General features: G+C 42.8%; 3 protein-coding genes across 9 annotated transcripts in view; 1 reads left to right on the forward strand and 2 right to left on the reverse strand.

Moving 5' to 3' along the window:
- Window positions 1-584: 584 nt before the first annotated feature.
- RWDD2A (RWD domain containing 2A) lies at window positions 585-4,269 on the reverse strand. The gene is made up of 3 exons (XM_061358347.1): window positions 4,170-4,269; window positions 3,774-3,992; window positions 585-1,925 (listed from the first exon to the last, which is right to left on the reverse strand). Exons 2-3 carry the CDS (start codon window positions 3,969-3,971, stop codon window positions 1,248-1,250), a joined length of 876 nt encoding a protein of 291 aa, XP_061214331.1. The 5' UTR covers window positions 3,972-3,992; window positions 4,170-4,269; the 3' UTR covers window positions 585-1,247.
- A 315-nt stretch (window positions 4,270-4,584) lies between these two features.
- Window positions 4,585-20,360, forward strand: PGM3 (phosphoglucomutase 3). Of its 2 annotated transcripts, none has more exons than XM_061358356.1 (13): window positions 4,585-4,727; window positions 5,623-5,828; window positions 6,364-6,548; window positions 7,050-7,117; window positions 7,437-7,570; window positions 7,727-7,922; window positions 8,638-8,795; window positions 9,772-9,855; window positions 10,538-10,636; window positions 10,876-10,992; window positions 11,679-11,801; window positions 12,609-12,782; window positions 20,083-20,360. In XM_061358356.1, exons 2-13 carry the CDS (start codon window positions 5,625-5,627, stop codon window positions 20,134-20,136), a joined length of 1,596 nt encoding a protein of 531 aa, XP_061214340.1. In that variant the 5' UTR covers window positions 4,585-4,727; window positions 5,623-5,624; the 3' UTR covers window positions 20,137-20,360. The 2 variants fall into 2 exon arrangements, with proteins under 2 accessions (XP_061214340.1, XP_061214338.1); XM_061358354.1 differs by lacking the exon at window positions 20,083-20,360 and adding an exon at window positions 13,514-14,370.
- Window positions 14,666-20,463, reverse strand: part of DOP1A (DOP1 leucine zipper like protein A) — a 63,569-nt gene continuing 57,771 nt past the window's right edge. For 4 of the 6 annotated variants that reach the window (XM_061358349.1, XM_061358352.1, XM_061358348.1 and 1 more), the window contains 3 exons: window positions 19,025-19,154; window positions 16,969-17,028; window positions 14,666-15,258 (listed from right to left, as the gene is read on the reverse strand). In XM_061358349.1, coding sequence (XP_061214333.1) covers window positions 14,956-15,258; window positions 16,969-17,028; window positions 19,025-19,154 — 493 coding nt within the window. In that variant the 3' untranslated portion in view covers window positions 14,666-14,955. The remainder of the gene's footprint in view (window positions 15,259-16,968; window positions 17,029-19,024; window positions 19,155-20,463) is intronic. The other 2 variants (XM_061358353.1, XM_061358351.1) reach the window with 1 other exon arrangement.

Consider the following 20,463-nt stretch of genomic DNA (forward strand, 5'->3'; position numbering starts at 1 on the left):
CAGACTGATTGTTGGAGTCAAACAGCCAAAGTTCTACAGCTCAACAGTAAGTCTGCTTTTATTGATTGGCATCAGTGTTCACAGTATGGTGCTCAAAGACGAAGTGGAAAGCAGTAAGGTAGCAATCCTCTAAGGCCCATTCTTCTTCCACATATTATATTGATGGTCATTTAACATGATAACCTATTACGAACTGGGAAACTGAATTGCAACTCACTAACTAAATACACACACTCAGCATGCTACCCCTCAGGAAAGCATTGCCTAACGAGATGTTAATATAATTTCCTGTTAAAAGCTGCTGGAAAATTGTCTCTCAGTACTAATTTGACAGAGAAAAGATGGGTAAAATTACATGTGTTTTTATTTAATATATACTATATATATAGGGCTTTCATTTTTCCATATTTTACATGTATTTCCTTATGTAACATAGAGAAAAACCAGAGGAAACACAATTTTTTCCCATTTTACACATTTTCTTTTCAAATTGTGCTTGACCTAATAATGTAAATATAAAATGCCATGAGTTGGGCAGCTGAAAAACTACTATTAACAACCAGACTGTGTAATGAGATAGATGATAGGAGGAGAATTGCAACAATGCTGGTACTGGCAATATAACTATACAGGTACTACCTAAAGTGTACAAGGAATGGGGTGACATGGGTTTCTTCCTCCTTCCCCCCACCCTTTATTTAAAAAGTAAAACTTGTTCCTGTGCTTGGACATAAGCCTTTGCATTTCATGGATTAGCTGAATGAAGTGAGAGCAGATGCTTTGTGAAGCAGCAAAAGACACTAACCCATGAATGCAGCAGTGAGATTTCCTTGAGCTGTGTGTGCTTTTGTATTGGCAACCATGTTCAGCTGTGACTGCAGGCACTTTGGTATCCCACAACTGTATGTAGAAGCTAACTACAGGTCTGTACTGCAGCTTAATAACACACAGCACATATGACAAGACAGCAGTGTGTAATTAAGGATACAGTGTGGAACGTTTATCACCTTGCAAGCACTTTGGGGTATGGCTCATAGTGACAAATGCCAATTCTAGGGTCACAGAAAATAAGCAAACACATCTCTCAGAGATATGGGGCAAATCTGAAGAGAAGCTGAGATGAACTACTTGACTATTCTTTTTGTATGTTAAACTCTTTCCCTTTTCACAGTAGCCGTAAGGCACAGTATTTCAATGTTAGAGTCATCTTTTGCTGTCCAAAATTAGAACTCCTTCCGAAGTTTGTCTTACTTGTCTGAAAGTTTGCCTTCAACATCAAATAAGATCTGAAAAATGTGTCCACTTTGATGCTGTTTCAGGAATTCTAGGAACTGGCCAAGATCCATGTGGTAGTCATTCCTCAGGCCATAATCACCATGTGCCTGAAACTGTAGGTCTTCGAAAGCACGAAAGAGACGAAGATCATCGATGCTTCCCTCTGTTTCTATGTTCTCCACATGCTTGCATGAGATATGCTTCCAGTTGGGATACCTAATAACCCGCCAGAACTCTTCACAGTGTTCTCGGAGTCCCTCCACACAGATGACACCAGGTTTCCCTGTCAGGCAGAAGCCAGTCAGATTTAATTTCTTTGCACAGTCAAAAATCTTTTTCCTCAGTTCCTGCCTATATATATGATGGCTGTAGATCCACATACGACGCAACGTTTCTTTAGCTGCCACTTTTTCTGAGGCACTTTTAGAAGAGATCTTGCTGTTTTCCAAGTAAGGCAGGCTGTTGTCTTTCAGCCACTGCACAGCTTCACATATACACAGTTCACCTGAATCCAACGAGCTCATATGAGAAGTGAGATGAGTGTTGAGCTCCAGCTGTTGCTGTCTATGCAGCGCATCTGATCTTGCGAAAAGCTGAGGAGCTACATGAGGGTACGTACGAGGCAGCAGTACCTGCAGTTCCACTTTTCCCTTAAAAACAGAACACGCACACACACAAAAGTAATATTTATTCTGCATCTACTGAAAGGCATGTTAGATTCTTTGTCCCTGTCAAAAGCAAGTTACAAGGAGATGTAATTAAGATTGCAGTATCCTTATGACTGGAATTATGTCCACTTTCCTTTTGTCCCTATAACATATTTTTTGTCTGCTCCTTTTCTTTTGTTGCACCATGTTGTGACTTTCCCAATGTACCTAATGATATCAAGGCTGCTCTCTTCTGCTGTTTAGAGGTACTGCTGGAAAGAAGGCACACAGTTACCTTCTAGGGATATTTCTAGTGCACGTACTCAGTATGTGCTCAGTGCTGCTACAGGAATAAACGACAAGTCTCTCAGTCAAGGGGCGAGTGGCTTCTGAGAACCTTGTCCCTTAACAAACACACAGCTGCCCAACAAACTCACCCAACTCCCGGGATCTACACCAGGAAAACAAGGCCAAGAGTTATATGAGAGAGTGTTTATGATTAGAGACACATGGCAAGGGGCTTGGAATTAGATGAGCTTTAAAATCCTTTCCAACCCAAACCATTCTACGATTCCGTGCATTGTTACCATTATTTTAGGCAAGCATTCAGCCTAACAGAGGAAGCATTCTCAGGATTATAGGGGTAAGAAGATTTACATGCATTTTAGGACAGGGAAACCTCTAGATTGGGTAAAATAATCTCCTACAAGCCCTGCGCTTTGAATTTCTCTTGATATTCCTACAGCGCCTTAAAATGGAGCACCTCAGTTCTTTGGCAACCAAGCCCCGCCTCTTGGCCAAGAGCAAGAGAGGATTCACAAGTCCTCAGTGCTTGGGGCACCCAGGTACTACCATTAGGGGACCTTCACTACAGTATACATCATATGATTAGTCCTGCAGAGGAGAGAAGTGGATCGTGAAATGACCAATTACCTTTCCATGTTCCTTGACAATCTGCCATGGTAAAAAAATTCTTCCTGCACAAGCCCTCCCTGCACAGTTCATAAAACCTCTCTCTGAAGGCCGGTCAAAGGGTGTGTTTTAAAGAGAGACCTAAGCTTGTACTTGAGTTTCCAAATAATCATGAAGTTGCATCATTATCCAGTAAATTGTTCTGATGTTTAGTTGTCCTTACTCTGAGAAAAATGGCTTCTAGACTGTGTTTGTCTTTTCAATTTCCAGTTACTGCAGCATTAGCCACTCAGACCTAAGTTCTCTATGCAAGTATTTGCATCAGTTCATTGTCATATATGACCTTTTCTTGAAGCAGATAAGTTACTGGAACTCCTTTATGCAGTAAGTTTTGTTTCCCTATTCACAGGCTGGCTTTCTTTTAGTGTGTGACTCTTCCTAATAGTATTCCGCCATTTGGGGCTATTTTTAACATTACCATATTTCAGATACAGACCAATGAATTTCAGTACATGTGGCAAGAGGTCAAAGAGAGAACTACTAGGGCAATTTTCCTAGAATAATATAAAGTCCAACATATGTGTTAACACAGGGGCAGCACTGCCTTTGTAACACACAACTCTTTGTAAACCAGTAAACCAACCATCCTGATACAACCCTAGCTAAACTCTTGTCAATCCTTCACATACCACTGCTGTTGGTTGCCTATTCCTATCTGTGATTCTATCAGCCTTTCTTGCCCAAAGGAAGTTCGGACTCAAATAAATGATAAAAAACAATACTTTTTTTTTTGTTGTTACTCCTGACTTCTGAAGCAACAGAAATTAGGTGGTTTTTTTTCTTTGTTTTTTTTTTTTTTTTTTAGGGCAGAGTTTAAGAAAGTGTGTGCACAGAGTGAAAATCCAACACACATGGACACATCTACATGGAATTTCTCACCTTCGCCTCTCCTACATCAATAGTGACTGAATATTCGAGCTGCGGGGGCAGAACTCCATCAGTGTTTCTCAGGTAGCGCTGCACGCTGGGCACAGCGTCCTCATCCAGATTTACTTCCCCTTTTTTGGGAAACATTGAAAGGAGCATTTCCACTTCTATCAGCTGGAGCTCCAGACACTCTTTTACTGCGACAGCCATTATGCTGCCCTCCACACACACCTGGAACAAGAGGGATTTAACACAGTTAAAGTTCAGCACCACACCATGCAACCCAACAAGCCGGCCTTCGCTGGGCAACCCCGTTACTTGAGGACAGAGGACGGTTAAGTAACCACAAAGCCCTTAGTAGTTAGTCCCTTACAGGCACGTTCCACACCCAAGATGGAGATGTCTCACCTGGGCCGTGCGTTTGAACACGCCAAGGTACAGCACAGCCGCCACCGGGAGCAGAGGCGAGAGAAGGGGAGCGGAGAGAAGGGGATATGGCTCCTCCTGCCGCCGCCTTCCTGGTGGCGGACGCTGAGGGGACGAAGCACCGTAACCACTCCAGGTCGGTGCCGCCACCTCAGCACCACGGAAGCGGCTCGCATGCGCAGTTAGCGGAGCGGGGCCGGGCCATGCCCGGCTAGGCCCGGTGTCACGGGGAGGTTCGATCTGTTACAGACGAAAACACCCAGTCCTGACGTTAACGGCAGGCTTGCAGTTAACGTTTACAGCTCTCCGGAACGGTTGGGCCGCGGAAGCCGGGAACGCGACAGCACACACGCCTCGTACTGCCCCGACCTCCGCCTCCGGCGCGGACTGAGGAGTGGGCGTGGCCCAAGTGCCACGTAGTGGCAGCGTGTCCGCCCTGCGCGCTGCCATTGGATGGGCGAGGTTTGGGGGCGTGGCCACGCTGTCTGGGGCAGGGGAGAGCGGCAGTGGCGGTAGGACCTGAGTGGTGAGCGGCTCCCGGTGAGGCGGCGGCGGAGGGGGATTCGGTCCCGTTGGGGCCGGGTGGCGGTGCTGGGTGCTCCCCGAAGCCCGCAGCCGTGCAGGGAGGTGGCTGCTGCAGCTGTTTGTGTGGTTATGGTGGCCTATGCCCGGCTGGCTGGCCGTCCCCGGTCTCAGGTGGCTGGGGCAGTGTGGGGTGGAGGCTGTGGTGTTGGCGGGGTGGATTGGTACAGAGTTACCTTAGCAGAGCTGCGATGCTGGTAAAACATCAGTGTTGGGGGGTTCCCTAAGGGAGGACAGGCTGCTTCGGAACTCAGAAGTTAATTACTATATGGAGGGGACATGTTACAGGGGAAATGGCCAGCCCTTTGCTATAGGTTTATTAGGATTCCCGGATCCAGCTAATTGGAAATTGTGGCTCTCCTCGCCTAAATCACATCATCCCTTCGTGATCGGGTGCAGCTGTGTTTATCTAGTGCTGCACTGGGAATGTAGAGGCTCCTTCAAGGATTGGGTTGGTAGTGGTCTGCCTTTCAGTTCCACAAAGGGATTTGATAGGACAAGGGGCAATGGCTTTAAAATGGAGGGTAGATTCATATTAGATATTAGGAAGAAATTCTTTCCAGTGAGGGTGGTGAGTCACTGCCGCAGGTTGCCCAGAGAAGCTGTGGCTGCCCCATCCCTGGCAGTGCTCAAGGCCAGATTGGACTTGGGGCAATCTGGTCTAGTGGAAGGTGTCTCTGCCCATGGCAGGGGGGTTAGAACTACATCGTCTTTGAAGTCCCTTCCAACCCAAACCATTCTGTGATGCGAATGATTTAAGATACCTATGGGCTTTAAAATAAAATAAATTGCAGAATGTGAAACTAATTACAATGTCTTCACTCATTTGCAGCTGTGCTACTTCCTTCTCTAGAAATGGATTGCGAAGCCCTTAAAAAATACTCATCGTTACATCCTAAACCTGCTGGACTTACACTTCAGTATGGCACTGCTGGATTTCGCACCAAGGCCGAACAGCTTGATCACGTAATGTTCCGCATGGGTTTGCTGGCAGTTCTCAGGTCCAAAGCTGTGGCATCTACTATTGGCATCATGGTTACAGCATCTCACAATCCTGAAGTAAGAACAACTTTTCCTTTGAAAAGTTTGTATACTGGGCATGTCGTGCTATGGTTATGGAATACCCCTTTGGCTAGTTTGGGTCAGGTGTCCTGTCTCTGCTTCCTCCTGGCTTCCTGCACCCCTCCTCATTGGCAGAGCATGAGACTGAAAAGTAGCAGAGTACCCGTGACAGGAGTTTAATCTTTGAGCACAATCTGCAAGTTTAAAAATTAAAGAGATGCAGCAGTTACAGATCAGACATTTAGATTTCTGTTGCTGCTGTGGAGCATTTGAGGTTATTAGAATCTCTATGTCAAATCAATTTCATACCAAAATTATGAGGAAAAAGTTGGTATATTAAGTATAATGTGCTGGTTATGTTACTTTGGGGGCCTTGAAGGAGGTTTAAGTAGACAGCTAAGCTATTGCTTCCCAGAAATGCTCCCCATTTAAAGCAGCAATATGATGGAATCACGTGTCAGATGTCTTCAGAGAGATTTTATCAAGTTTCTCCCTTCTAAGCTTACTATCTTTTGTTCTGTTTTCTTCTAAGGAAGATAATGGTGTAAAGCTGGTTGATCCTCTTGGAGAAATGCTGCACCCTTCCTGGGAAGAGTATGCCACACAGCTAGCAAATGCAGAGGAGCACGAATTACAGCAAACAATAACTGCGATCTGCCAAAAAGCAGAAGTGAACCAGCACAAGGATGCTTTGGTTTTTATTGGTAGAGACACCAGGTAATTCAAAATGCCATGGAGGTATGCTGGTTTTATGGGAGTGACGTTTTGTTCGTTGGTGCTTTTGAATGTTCAGTCCTCTGCTGCCAGATTATGCTGCTTTTTTTTCTTTATGCTTATTCTGCTATATGTTAATTTATGATTATAGCAAATAAAAAAAAAGTTTTCCAATGCTGTTCCTGTATCAGCTTCCCTAATAGTTATGACCTAGCAGTGTTTCTGGACAGGATGATTTAGTGTGGGTTTGGGTTATTTTTGATGGGTACAGTGCAACATCCACATCTATTCAGCAGTTTTATTTCCCTTTGTAATTTTCTGGCGTGGTGGCTTTCAAGCTTCTGTATTGGCAGGTGCCTACAATAGGTAAAAGTACAGATTTCTTCATATTAAATCTAAGCCTAGTGGCAGGAAGCTTGTAGAGTCTTCCACATGTGCTTCTTTCCCGAGTTCATACATAAGTGCCTCCTGCAGAGGTTAACTGTTCTGTTTGTTGTTTTCCAGGCCAAGCAGTGAGAAACTTTCACAGTCAGTCATAGATGGTGTCTTCGTTCTAGGTGGTCAGTACCATGGTATGTTAAGCTTTTGCAGTTGTAATCTGATGTAAATTTTATGTAAATGTGACTTGGTTATGCAGACCTAAATCAGTAGCCCAGATGTTATTTCCATTTTTGCTAGTAATGATCTTCTTCCAGGGCAGTTGTATGGCTTTAATGCAAGGAGTGTGTGTGTGGGGGGGTTATTTTATCCTAACAGAACCTGAAAACTTTCATATGGTTTTCCTGCACTGCATTTGTCTGTTTATTGAGAATAGCAAATACTGTGCAACTTTTAAGGAGCAATTAATTTAGTATGCTATTTCTGAATATTGTACATTTTACTTTATGCTAGATTATGGTCTGGTGACAACACCACAGCTACATTACATGGTCTGCTGTCAAAACACCCAAGGGCAGTATGGGAAAGCAACGCTGGAAGGTTACTATGAAAAACTGTCCAAAGCTTTTACAGAACTGATAAAACAGGTGAGTACTGGGTGTTGTCTTCTTCATGCAGATGTTCAAAATCAGTATCTTCTGTCTGTTATCCTGTCTAGATCTGAAGTTTTGAATGCAGCATGCCTCTAGGTGTGGTTTCACTAGGGTATGAGTTCACTTTGCCCCTTCTTCCCTTGTGCTAAGTCTTCCAGCTCTGGAGAGAGTCAGAAGCATCTGAAGATTGACTGTGCTAATGGAATAGGAGCCCTGAAACTATCAGAAATGGAGCCCTACTTTCCAAAGGAGGTGCTAATTCAGCTATATAATGATGGAACCAAGGAGAAACTCAATCACTTATGTGGTGCAGATTTTGTGAAGGTTCACCAGAAACCCCCTAGAGGTACGTAATCAGCAGTTTTATATCCTTTCACCTCCTCTCCAGATCTGAAAGTGCAGGGTCTAGCAACAGTGTATCATCTTTGGGTGCGCTGAGCTCCCTGTTTTCATTAAGTGACCGTACAAATGGTTCTGCTTGTGCAGTGGAAAGAAAGAGGATCATATGCCTGGGTTTGACACATCCCTCCTGAATGGTTTGGAGGAGCACAGTACATCTCTGCCTGGCTTTGTTCAACAATCCAGTCTGAATGTTAATATGGTGGAGGTGGTGACACGTATCTTGGTGCACTCTGTGGTGACTAAATGCATGAGAAAAGGGGTAGGAGTTCTGCTGCTGCAAGGTTTTTAACCTTGTGTCATAACTGATATTCAGCGTTTATTTCCAAAATCTAGAGCTATGACTACACACAGTAGTTCTGGGACTTATTTTCATACACAGCTAGGGAGAAGGTGTAGCATAATAAATATTTAGAGAAGCTGTTTTTTTGGTTTTATTAGTATTTATGTTTTTGATGTGAATATGCACTGTTCAGTTGCATTCAATACAGCATCCCTGTTTCAAGTCTCTTAATAAAAGCTATGTCTGTTTCAGAGCATTAGTTTTGTGTGTGCGTCTGCACAGAGCTGATTTCCACATGAGATCCACACTGGCACTAGTTTAAACATTTTGTATCTTTTTTTTTCTCTCTCTAACTTTCATTTGTAACTCTGTACACTAGGGCTGGACATGAAGCCCAATGAGAGATGCTGTTCATTTGATGGTGATGCAGACAGAATTATTTATTACTATCAGGATGCAACTGGCCTTTTCCACCTAATCGATGGAGATAAAATAGCAACTTTAATTAGTATCTTCCTTAAAGAACTTCTTGCCAAGGTAATTCTAACATAGAAAATTAATGTTGACACTTTAATTTGTAAAGTGTAAAATAGCATAAGGAAGCAGTATGAATTTGTACGTATGTGGTCTCTACCTCTATCTAAAGTGAACCCAGTTCAAAGGGAGATCAGTCTCATTGTTAGGGCCAAACGTTGTTTTTACAAGGGTATGACTTCCATACTCCAAATAAAAATCTGAGCACTGATTTTTTTTCTTTAACCTAGAAGCTTTTCTTAGTGGGAAAGAACTTTTCCAGTTTCAGTGTACTAACTATTGATATTCCATTCTCTTAGTTTTGGTATCTTCCATGTATTTTGGGTTTAGTCCTTCTCTCAGCATTTTTGTGAAGCTTTCAGTTTTTCTGTGGGCATTCCATTTGCATGAGAACTTGGTTGTGGCAGCCAAAGAGTTTGTATGTCCTCATTCCAAAATCCCTATCTGTCATATAGCATCCTTTCCTCACAGGAGATAGAGAGAAAAAGCTTTTCTTTTTCAGAAGTCCTCTTAGACTTGGTGTCTGTGATACGAAACCTAGACAAGGTCTCCTGGGTTTGTGCTCTTGGAGACCAGCTTGTTTCTTATCCTGTGGCAGGGAAGCTGGCCAGTGAGGAAAACTTGTGCTTGCCACCAGCCTTTGCTTGCTTTGCACTGAATGCTTTGATATTACTGCCTCATGCAATGCCAGGTGTGTGGCCAGTGCATTGACCTTGCTGAATCTTTGAAAAGGGGGTTGGAAAGCCTTAAACTGCTTTATGCCATCCACAAAAAAAAAAAAAAAAGTGATATACAAAGACTTGAACATAATTAATTAGTCTTAAACATATAGAAGTTATCTGTGAGCTGGTGTCTTCATTGGTGCCTGTGTCAGTAGGAGAACCTGTGTTTAATGATTCTGATTATCCTTCCATTTATCCTGCTCATCTGGCTATATGCCTATTGGACAGTAAAGCTGTTTGCTTCTTTGTTTGCTCAGGTGGGACAGACTTTAAATATGGCAGTGGTACAGACAGCGTATGCCAATGGGAGTTCCACACGCTATCTTGAGGAAACACTGAAGGTATTCTCCTTTTTTTTTCCTGGTAGTTTTCTGCAGAGGTTATTTACTGCACATTTGTTTACTCCTAAAATAAATGCTACTATAATATGATTGCTAAGATTTAAACTAGGCTAAAATAAATGACTCTTTCAAACCTGCGGAAGTGACTAAGTTCATGGTGGTAAAGGAGACACAACAGAACAACTGAAAAAGCTCTGGTCAGCTTTTACTAGTTAAAAAAGAAAGTTTGGCAAAAGCTGAACAGAATCCCTTGTTACTGCTGGAACAAGTTGAGGACTTTGTAGCAAAGCCATAAAGTGAGTAGTTAAGGGCTCATTGATACTTTGACACTGGTGGTTTAATTTTTTGCAACAGGCTAAATGTGTTTCACTACATAAACTGAATGAAGGTGGTATTTCAGCCTGGATAGAAAATTGGGTATGTTCCCTGAAACCTTAAAATGAATTAAATTTTCTTGTCTTGGGGGTTTGTTTATTAAAAAAAATATCAGCCTTGAATAAGTGAAATCTTTTTAATTGGGTCTGCAGAACTAGGGGATAGTTCTAGCTCTGGGGAGTCAGTACTTGTGAAACACAGGTTGGTTTGTAACAGTCTGTGCTGGGTGGTGCTCAGTTGCCAGCACTTCGCCTGTGGTTCCTGCTTACTGCAGAGAGTCTGTAACATTTACATTTCTCTGCTGCAGGTACCTGTGCACTGTGTTAAAACAGGAGTGAAACACCTGCATCACAAGGCCCAGGAGTTTGATGTTGGTGTTTATTTTGAGGCAAATGGCCATGGAACGGTGAGTACGAGCATTTATAAATGAAATGTCCTGCCCTTATTTGAGAACAGACTTGTTTCCTCGTTCTGTCTTTATCATAGCATTGCCACTGATTCCTCTGTTTTTTTTTTGTGGGGATTGAAATTCATAGTAGCAAACATTAATGACTGTTATTTTGGCTTAAACAGTAAAAGTATGCTGCACATACCCTAGATTGTGATATAGGCTGATCTTGACATGTTGTTATTGTTTAATTCTAGGTGTTATTTAGCAAAGCTGCTGAAACTAAAATAAGACAACTGGCAAAAGAAGAGAAAGACAATGAAAAGAGAGAAGCAGCAAAGATGCTTGAAAACATGATTGACTTGATTAATCAGGTAAAAACTGAGAGAAACAAATCACTGTGGTGGCAGTCATGGGGCTAACACTGGATCAGGCTAACACCAGGGCCTGCTGGTGCAGGGAGGGGGTTGCCATCATACAAGGGGCCAGGAAGAAAAGGGCAGGAACAGTCATCTCTCTTTAGAAAGTTGCAATGCTTTCTCAGTGAGTGTATGTAGAGTGCTTTCAGCTGGTGCAGGCTTCTGACATCACCAACCAAAGAGGGAGCAGGATAACATGGGGTCCCAGTGACAGGATGGGACTTGGTCATAATTTAAGAACAAGTCATCTTTTGTCTGATGTTTTTCACTGAGGGGGCATGGGAGGCTGGGGGTGTTCCAGTGGAGTCCCTGTCTTAGCACAGATGTTATTCATCTGGGGCAGTGCCAGCTTTAATCGTCATGACCCCAGAACAAAGGTGAGGTGCCAGTCCTCCTTAGGAGAGGCAAGGACTAGCACTTGTCCTTGGCATAGCAGTACAAGTTTGCTGCTGTTCTCCTTTTTACTTTGTGGTAAGGAGGAAAAACCAAAACACCCCGCAAACAAACCAACCAAACTACCTCAGCTACCCAGACTGGGACAGGTCAGCCTGGCTGCATTTTCACTCTCTTCAGCTGAGAGGCTACTGCCTTCATTTTTTTGCTGTTGACTGCTTCAGTGTCTCTTCCCTTCCTGTTAACAGACGGTTGGAGATGCTGTGTCAGACATGTTGGTTATCGAAGCAATCCTGGCTTTGAAAGGTCTGACTGTGCAACAGTGGGATGCTGTCTACACTGACCTTCCAAATCGGCTGCTCAAAATTCAGGTGAGTTACATACCATGCTGGCTCAAGTGACAGCAGGCTTTTGGGGCCCTGCCGTGAGCACCTCTTGCCTGCATCTATTTAGATAACCTTTAGTTTAAAGCTGGAACAGCCCGTTAAAAGGGCAGAATGCCAAACAAGCTATGAAACCACCCAGAGGAGGTACCAGAATTTCACTTGGACTAAGATATGAATTGTATGAATGATGAAATAGTGGCCACCTGCGGTAAAGCTATGGTAAATGGAAAAATCTGACCAAAGCTGTTCAAATTTTTACTTAGAATTTTTCTCTGAAGTTTCAGATTAGAAAAATCCTGTTTTTCTAAGGCCCCTACTTCATGGGCAGCTGGATTTTTCTTGCTGTGCCACTTTGTATAATTCAAGTATTGAAGCTCTTCTTTATCGTTGCCAATATTCAGACAAAGAGCATAAGCCAAACGGGTTCCCATGTAGCGGTATTCTGTTGGATGCAGCGAGGGAGCTCTGGGCTCTAAATTAACCAGAGGAGAGAGCTGAAGTTTTCTGATCTAGTGGAAGAAGCTGTAGTTTCAGCTCAGAAGCTGGCCAAGGGGACATGTTCAGAACTGAGCCCTTTTCCAAGCCAAGCAGCTGAGTCCTATCAGGACTTGGTTAATACATGCTCAGCAGAGATCCTAGGGATCCTAAAGTGTTAGTTAGCCCCATATAAGCTCGTCTTCAGGCAGTGCAGTGCATCAATACCTCAAGTTCTGTCTTACCTGTGACCTTTTCATTCTGCTGTCACTGTACAGCTCCAGCACACAAATAAATTGGCTGCTTCTGATGCTGCAGGTTGCAGACAGGAGAGTCATTGACACAACAGATGCAGAACGGCGAGCAGTTACACCCCCAGGACTGCAGGAGAAAATTGATGCCCTTGTAAAGAAGTACAAATTGTCACGAGCATTTGTCCGTCCATCAGGAACAGAAGATGTGGTTCGAATATACGCTGAAGCTGACACACAGGTCAGAGCCTAAACAACTTGTATATGAAATGACGTCAAACAATCTTCCGCTTAGCACTGGGTGATGGAGGAAGTAGTATGTTTACATACTCCTCATCTAATCACACTGAACAGGTGCTAAACTTGGAAAGCAACTTAGTGATCACCAGAAGTCTCTTTGGATTTTCTTTTATTTATAAAAATGATATAAAGAAGAAGTTCTTTACTGTGAGGTGCTGAGGCACTGGCACAGGTTGCCCAAAGAGGTGGTAAATGCTCCATCCCTGGCAGTGCCCAAGGCCAGGCTGGACATAGCCTTGGACAACATGGTTTAGTGCAAGGTGTCCCTGCCCATGGCAGGGGGGTTGGAACTGTATGATCTTAAGGTCCCTTCCAAGCCAAACCATTCTGTGAATCTATGATTCTATATTTAATGTTCTCATTGCTTATCTTTAAAAGTTAAATGTTTAGAAAGATATATTTGGCACTAGATGCTTTGAAAAGAAAATATGCTGAGAACTTGTTTTAGGAGAGTTATGAAAGAAGCCCCAACCACATGATTTCATAAGAGGTGAAATGAAATAAATAAATAAGCAAACTTTGGCTCCTGTTAAGAATTAATCCACATGTGAATTGAAAGTTGGCAGCAAAAGCAGTGTTCCAGCACTTGCATGGAAATGCTGCTGTAATATCACAGATTTGCTCTAAGATCATGCTGACACCAATGTAACCAGCTTCTAAAATGTTCCACAGGAGAATGCGGATGCCCTGGCCCATGAAGTAAGCCTGGCTGTTTACCACCTCGCTGGTGGAAAAGGAGCACCACCCCAGCCCATATAATGAGTGATACAACTGCAGTTAACATTCATTACTTGACTTATTTTTAAATACTCCTTTCTTCACCATTTGCTAGTGTGGACATATAAAACCCTTCCTTAGAGCATCAAGAATTGATCAGAACTGAACAGAATATTCTTTACCTCTATAAGCAACTTACCTCTTAATGAGATGCTGAATGTTTCCCTCCTGCCCTGAGTTTGTCTAACTTCTGAAGCTGGTGACTCCCTTGTTGATAGGCAGGGGCCTAGTTGTGCCTGGAAGGAATTCCACCTCCCACCCATCTTATTTCACAGGTTCATAGGTGTGCCTGACATCCAAATCCCACAAACTCAGAAAGCTGGTGGCAGCTGCGTTTGACTCTGCTTACAGATCCCCACGTTTCCCAGCAACCGAATCATCTAGGGGCAAATGAAGTAAGGCAGAGGCTGGTCCCCCGATTCAGTTTGCCTCAACTCAAGGGGGAACAACATAATGAAAAAGAGCATTTGCAAATAATAATGTGTTACTGGAACAATATCTTCATTAGATACTTTCATGAAATTACAGTATTGCTTAGAATGTAATTAATAGTAATAGTATTTATAATCACATTGAAGACGGAAGGAAGAGACAAGTTTGTCTTCTTTAGGTTAGATATAATGAAATAGATCTTTACTGTGAGGGTGGTGAGGCCCTGGCACAGGTTGCTCAGAGAAGCTGTGGCTGCCCCATCTCTGGCACTGTTCAAAGCCAGGTTGGATGGGGCTTTGAGCAACCTGGTCTAGTGAAAGGTGTCCTTGTCCATGGCAGGGGGGCTGGAACTAAATGATCTTCAAGCGCTTCAACCCAAACGATTCTGTGATTGTGGCCCTTTCTACTTACCAGCAGTGCAAAGGGCTAGGGCCAAGGGGATGCAATATTTTAAATACACACCTACCCTCCTCTGCATATTTCAGTTCAGGGTATCTACCTCTGACAAACAGATTTTTCAGTGTAATCCTGTATTAATTCCTGGCATAATGGCATTTTCCTAAGTAAGCACAAGTTCCAATGGATCAAAAAAGACAAAAATAAACTGGAAACAAATTGAAAAAATGTGCACCTTGTATTTTTTAGGATTTTTTAAAGACAGAACTCAAGACAACAAAACATGTACTGTAAATAGTAGGCACCATAATCAATATGAGCCACCAATATTTAAACTTGATTCAGGCCACATCCAGAACTTCTCTCTTATTTACAAATATTTAACTTAAATACAACATTAAGTATTTCATTACATACAAAGTAAGAAAAGAATACTATACAACTGGGAAAGATACAGTATTTCCTTTAAATAGTTACACTACATATAAGCTGAGCGGTACTGGGTGGGTTCATGTTTTTATGATACCTTCAAGAAAATCCTTCTCCACCATTTCTTCTATCTTTTGTCTTGCTTTGCTGGAGGGCTTAAGGTTCTCCATTTTTATGTCCTTAGTTGGAAAACAGTTGGGGTAAAGGACAGGGCTCCCTGAGTGTCCAACACATCTGCTTGTGACTTTGCTGTTGAAAACCTGGCTGAGTACGTTGAAGAAAGGCAAAAGTTGCTCAATGCTGCGAACAGTGTAGATGGTTAGAAGTAAGTGGCCTGGTTCCCAACTTAGTGCTTTCCCTGAGCTGTCGTCCTCTGGGTTCTTCTGTAAATATAGATAAATGGGAAATAATACAGGACAAAAAAAGCACAGGTAAAAATAACACTGAGTGCGCTGCCTCAGCCCAGGGCTGCCCTTGGCACCTGCCCTGCTACCCCACAAAGATGCTGCCAGTGCAGCTCCTGGTGCTGGCTAATGCCAACAGGCTGAGCTGGCCATAGCCAATGGCTATGTGGGGCTGTGGCTGTGCGGGGAAGTTGTGTCCTCCTGCTGCTGCTTCCCACAGCAGGCTGGTCTCTGATCACTCACACCTCACCCTAGTGCAGCGTTTGTGACAATAAACCCCAGAGGAAGTTAAAACAGAAATGCAGCATTTTCACTTTGAAGCTGGAGTTCAGAGTTTTCAGTATCTTTTAGTAACAGAAATAACACACATGGAGGCTGTGAGAAAACAGAAGTTGTCCTCAGAGGAAAACGGTTCAGTTACTCATTGTGTGTTCTCAGATGACCTCAGTCATACACCTTCCATTTCATGGAGGACTTTCAAGGGAGAGAATTTCAGGAACCCCACCAGCAAAGGCAGCAGTCACACACCAGATGCTCTCAGGCAGTGTCAGCACACTGCTGTGACCCTGTTTAGGGTTGCCCTAAGTATGTGTGAACTAAAATAACTGAGCACTAACATCCAACTTGTAAGTGTACTCTTTCTTCATTTCCTTTTCTTCTTTGAGTCAAAAAAGATATTAAAATCTAGACAATTAGATGCTATCACCACCAGAAACACCTTGTTTGGTCTGTTACTGACACACAAGTTGGGAAAGCTGTTACTGTGAACCAGAGTTCTAGCAATACTGGGTTTTATTCCATGAGGAAGGAGAAAAGAAGCACAAAGGCCATGCCAAGGAGAGCCAAATCCTGATCCACCTCTTCTGAGGAACACATCCAAGGCCCCTACAGGTCCCAGAGAGCAGGCTTTGTATTAGAGTATCTTAACCTGGTGGTTTGGCTCCCTGTCACAGAAGATTACTATTCTTGTTCTATGAGGCCCAGGAAAAGAAAGGCTCACAATGAACTAGAACAAAAGCAAGACTGAATTCCAACACAGAAAGAGCTGTTGATGCCTTCCGCTTTGAATAAAGCTACCAGTTGTCAAAGTTTCTCCTTTAAAAACATCATGTACGACTGAGAAGAAAGGCTTTTCAGGACTTGCTCTCTTACCACGCTTTGTATAACCCAGTGGTGAGCACAGAGTGCCTCCAGCATGCAGTGTCAGTGTTCCACAGCACCAAATGGGCTGCAAATGCAAATACTAATTCTCCCTCTGAACCACAAAATACAATCTGCCCAAGCCATTTCCTCAGGGCAGGATCTGCTAAGCAAACACCACTAACTCCTCAGATACTTGACAGTTATTTTGGCAGAGACCCGTTGGGGATTGTGCTTTTCACACCTGCTATTTGGCAAAAATCAGTATTTAATTTTGCAATGATTTGCACTCATAATTCTCCTTAGAACTAACATCAACTTTTTGTAATCTATTTCACATGGGAAACCAACTTAAAATTTTAGGGTTATCTACAAAATTAAGGGCCCTCACAATTCTCTCACTTCAAATGTCTCTCAACTTTGTCTCCTACCATAAGTCTGATCTCTCTCAGTTCTTACTGAAAGCTAAATACTGCCCAGGGCCTTGAGGTGATGGTAGTTATAATGACAAGCTTGTTTCACAACTCAAGCATCAACGGCCACCCTCACCTGATGCTTGGCCATCTCCATTCCCTCCAAAACCACCGTCTTAAAGTCCTCCTGTTTGTCCTGTGGAAGGAAAGAGGAGAACTTTCAGACTGCATTTCATATATCAAAATCATACTTTGCCGTGAAGGCCGTGTTTTTACTTGGTTGGGTGCTGTGCTTCAGATGGGAAAATCACCTGTCCCCAGAAAGTCCATGTCCCAAAAATGGCAGACTCTGGAGCTTGTGTGGCCAAGACACTGTTTGACAATAACAGCACTACCAGTTTGTTCCTCTGTTTATTGCCAGTAGTGCTGAAGGAGGTTTTTAAGCATGTTTTCTCCAGACAACAGAGCCTGAGCAACACCATACTGCATGAATCTAAGCATTAGACAGAGTGCCCTGAAGGAAAACTAAGACCCACTGGAACATTTTGTTCAGAAAGTTATTTCCAAGAAAAACCTGCAACTATATGTAACAGTATTCTCCTCTACACAAAGAAGAAATGGCCTGGAAGTCAATATTCATTGCCTCATGTTTACCTCCTCATTGTACCCCTCGATATGGTTTACAGTGTTCAACTGCTGCCATGACTAGGGGGTTCCAGGAAATTCTCTGTTATTGAAGCATACTGTGGAAGTCCTGACTTCAGATATCTATCGCAACACACATTACTTACCAGCATGCATATTTTATACATCATATGTAATTTGTAATTCATGCAGAGAGATTGTTTGGGGCGCGACAGCTTTCTAACAGGTGTGACAGCACACTACAGTGAACAGCAGGGATAGAGGCTGTGCCTGATTAGCAGTCAGTTAAATCTGGTTATTCCTTTATATATGTGAGAAGAGAAATTTAGTCCCATCTTCATGGCTCCAAAACAATTAAATGAGTAATGCAGATGTGCTTCAGATACTTGTTTTATCCCCTGTAGTTCTCAGCCTTGCTTGAATAGTTCAGACCTGCCTACAACTGTTATCCCTACATTTTATGTAGCCACTCATATGTCAGTAGTTTCTTTAGTCAGTAAAGACATTCGAGATTGTAAATTCAGTATCTACAGTAAGCTGTCAGTGCTACAGCCCTGAAAATGCAATCTGTTTGGAGGGAAAACCAAGAACGTAGCTTCAAAGCTTTCTCGCATACCGCTTTCAAGCTTCATCCCTGTTTCCCTGCCCACCCAGCAACCTTTGCTGGTAAAGCACCTTGCCCAGAGGGGCTCTGTTCTCGGAGCAGGATCAGCAAAGTAGCTGACAATATTCTGACTCTGTGGCAGCAAAAGAGAACTCCCAGGGACAGGGCTTGGCCAGCTCCTGTCAGGTTCATTACTGCATCAGGCCCCACCCCACAAAAACTAGGGTTTAAAATACCTCATGCACTAACATAATGACAACTCCAATTCCACTCCCACCCTAGAGACTGCAGCCAAGATTCCCCTGGAACCATTTCTACTGTTCTCTGCCTTCACTTCATCATGACTGCTTCAGAGAAGAAACACAGCCCTCCCTGGCCCTGCAGAGTCTCGAAATTCTTGGTTCTGTTATGTTTAGGAATGCAAGTTTTCTGAACGTTTAAATGTAATTATTATTAACAAAACTGCTTTTCTACTTTTAAAGGTTGTTATACTAGTACCCACATATATGACTGGCTATCTGGAAGTGATTTTTGTGTTACATATATTAGACAGTGAAGCATATTTTACTTTTTCTCAAATAATACTAATAATACTTTTAATTGGCAACTCCAAAGACACCAATCATAGTCTTTTATTTGACTATAAAAGGTTTGGGGTCTTTTGGTTGGTTAGTTGGTTTGGGGTTTTTTTGGCTTATGTACTTGGCAGTCCTGAGGCAAGGGTTGGATTTCATGATCTTAAAGGTCTTTTCCAACCTAGCTGATCCTATGATTCTGTGTAATTTTTCCCTGACTTGAGATTACTCCAGTGGGAATCTCTCACACCGGATAAACTCTTTTCCATTCTTCATCGTTTAAGAAAATATCCAAAATGAAGCAGTGCTGTAACTTATTGTACATGAGAGTTTTCAATGAAAAGCAGAACTGGCAGAAAGCAACGCACCTTTGCTTTTTTGCGCAGCAGTTTTGCTAGACGCACCACATATGGTTTGAATTCCCTCTGATGTGTTCCCTGTCTTCGTACTTCCAAGCCTGAATCATCTGATGCTTCCGGAATAAAAGCCCAACGATACCTGTCATAACACAAGCAGACACTACCGTTACTGCACTTGCAGCTTCTTCTTCTAGGTCAAAAAATATGAGTGGATGAGGAAATGTAGTTAAGTATCAAAGAAAAGACTGGAGTGGTGGGGGAAGGTGCAGGGGAAAGACACACACATGAGCAAAACCCATCCCCACAAGAAAATCTGACAAGAAAGGAGAGGCACATTCTGAAAAAGGGGGAGATGAAATGGCCAAGACCATAGCACTGTTGATTTCCTTTAGAGTTTCTTTGAAGTATTTAAGGATATTAAGACAAGGCAGCAAAGTCAAAACAAGGAATATTCACATCTTCATTATGTGCAGGAGAACTGGGGGCAATTCTGAATTATAAAATATGTAAGTTACATAGAACGTTTTGCTGTGTATTTGCAGTGCTTATGTAACACACAAAAATTTTCTCAATATACTTTGTTGCTAATAGAAACTCATTTATTTTACCTATTCATAGGCCAACAAGACCAAATGCACCATTCCATCCACTCCCATGCCCTCCAAGGCAGCAATCCACAGTAATGACCTAAATAAAATTAGGTTGGCTAATAATGGGTATTAGGACAGCTTGGAGAACTGAACAGGAATTATGAGCCGAATCCCCAGAATATAAAATAAATGAAGGAACCCTTAAGATTAGCTTTAGATTTGGAAAGAATACAGGGCACAAACAGACACAGTGCATGTAAATCCCTTCCACCCTCTAGTGCACAGGGGCATCTCTTAAGTAACAGGATAATCAGAGGTGACCAAAAGCATACCAGGCTGTGCCAAGGCAGCAGCTCTCACATGGTCACCACTGCAGTGAAAACAGACAAGCCACCTTCTTTTGTCCTTAGTGGTCTCTCATTTCCATGGTCTTCAGCAAATGACAATCGTTTTACACCTTTTTTTTTTCCCCAACAGAACAGGATTGCAGAGGCACAGAGGAAGCAGTGGGCACACATAAACATGAACTGACCAAGGAAAAACCTACGGGGTCCCCTTCACAAGCAGGTTTGTTGCAACATCTTTCAGACAGCTCATGCAGGAGTAATTTAAGTGAGTCATGCTGAGATGACATACAGTCCTCTGATCTCATGCATTAGTCACTGAGACCTGTGGGTGTATTTTGAGTTCTTAGACATTACTGCAACTAAATACTTGAAAAATAAGATCCTTGAATAAATCACTATTACTGATTAGCTAGCAAGTGTGGAGAATCTCTTGCCACAAGCTAAATCAAACCAGCTTGAACTCATTTGGCGGGTAGCATCATTTGCTCTGAGGGCCACTTTGACACTGGGA

The sequence above is a fragment of the Neopsephotus bourkii genome, unplaced genomic scaffold (genome assembly GCF_033783945.1).
Source record: "Neopsephotus bourkii isolate Nb327-2 ecotype Australia unplaced genomic scaffold, CSIRO-AGI_Nbou_v1 NB_941, whole genome shotgun sequence".
NCBI lineage: Eukaryota > Metazoa > Chordata > Aves > Psittaciformes > Psittacidae > Neopsephotus > Neopsephotus bourkii.

Excerpts from the sequence above, each read along its gene's own strand:
- RWDD2A (XM_061358347.1), bottom strand. The coding sequence starts at position 3,971 with ATGGCTGTCGCAGTAAAAGAGTGTCTGGAGCTCCAGCTGATAGAAGTG. Across the intron at positions 1,926-3,773 it reads TTGATGTAGGAGAGGCGAAG|GGAAAAGTGGAACTGCAGGT; the intron begins GTGAGAAATTCC and ends TCTGTTTTTAAG.
- PGM3 (XM_061358354.1), top strand. The coding sequence starts at position 5,625 with ATGGATTGCGAAGCCCTTAAAAAATACTCATCGTTACATCCTAAACCT. Across the intron at positions 7,571-7,726 it reads TTACAGAACTGATAAAACAG|TCTTCCAGCTCTGGAGAGAG; the intron begins GTGAGTACTGGG and ends CCTTGTGCTAAG. Across the intron at positions 8,796-9,771 it reads TTAAAGAACTTCTTGCCAAG|GTGGGACAGACTTTAAATAT; the intron begins GTAATTCTAACA and ends TTGTTTGCTCAG.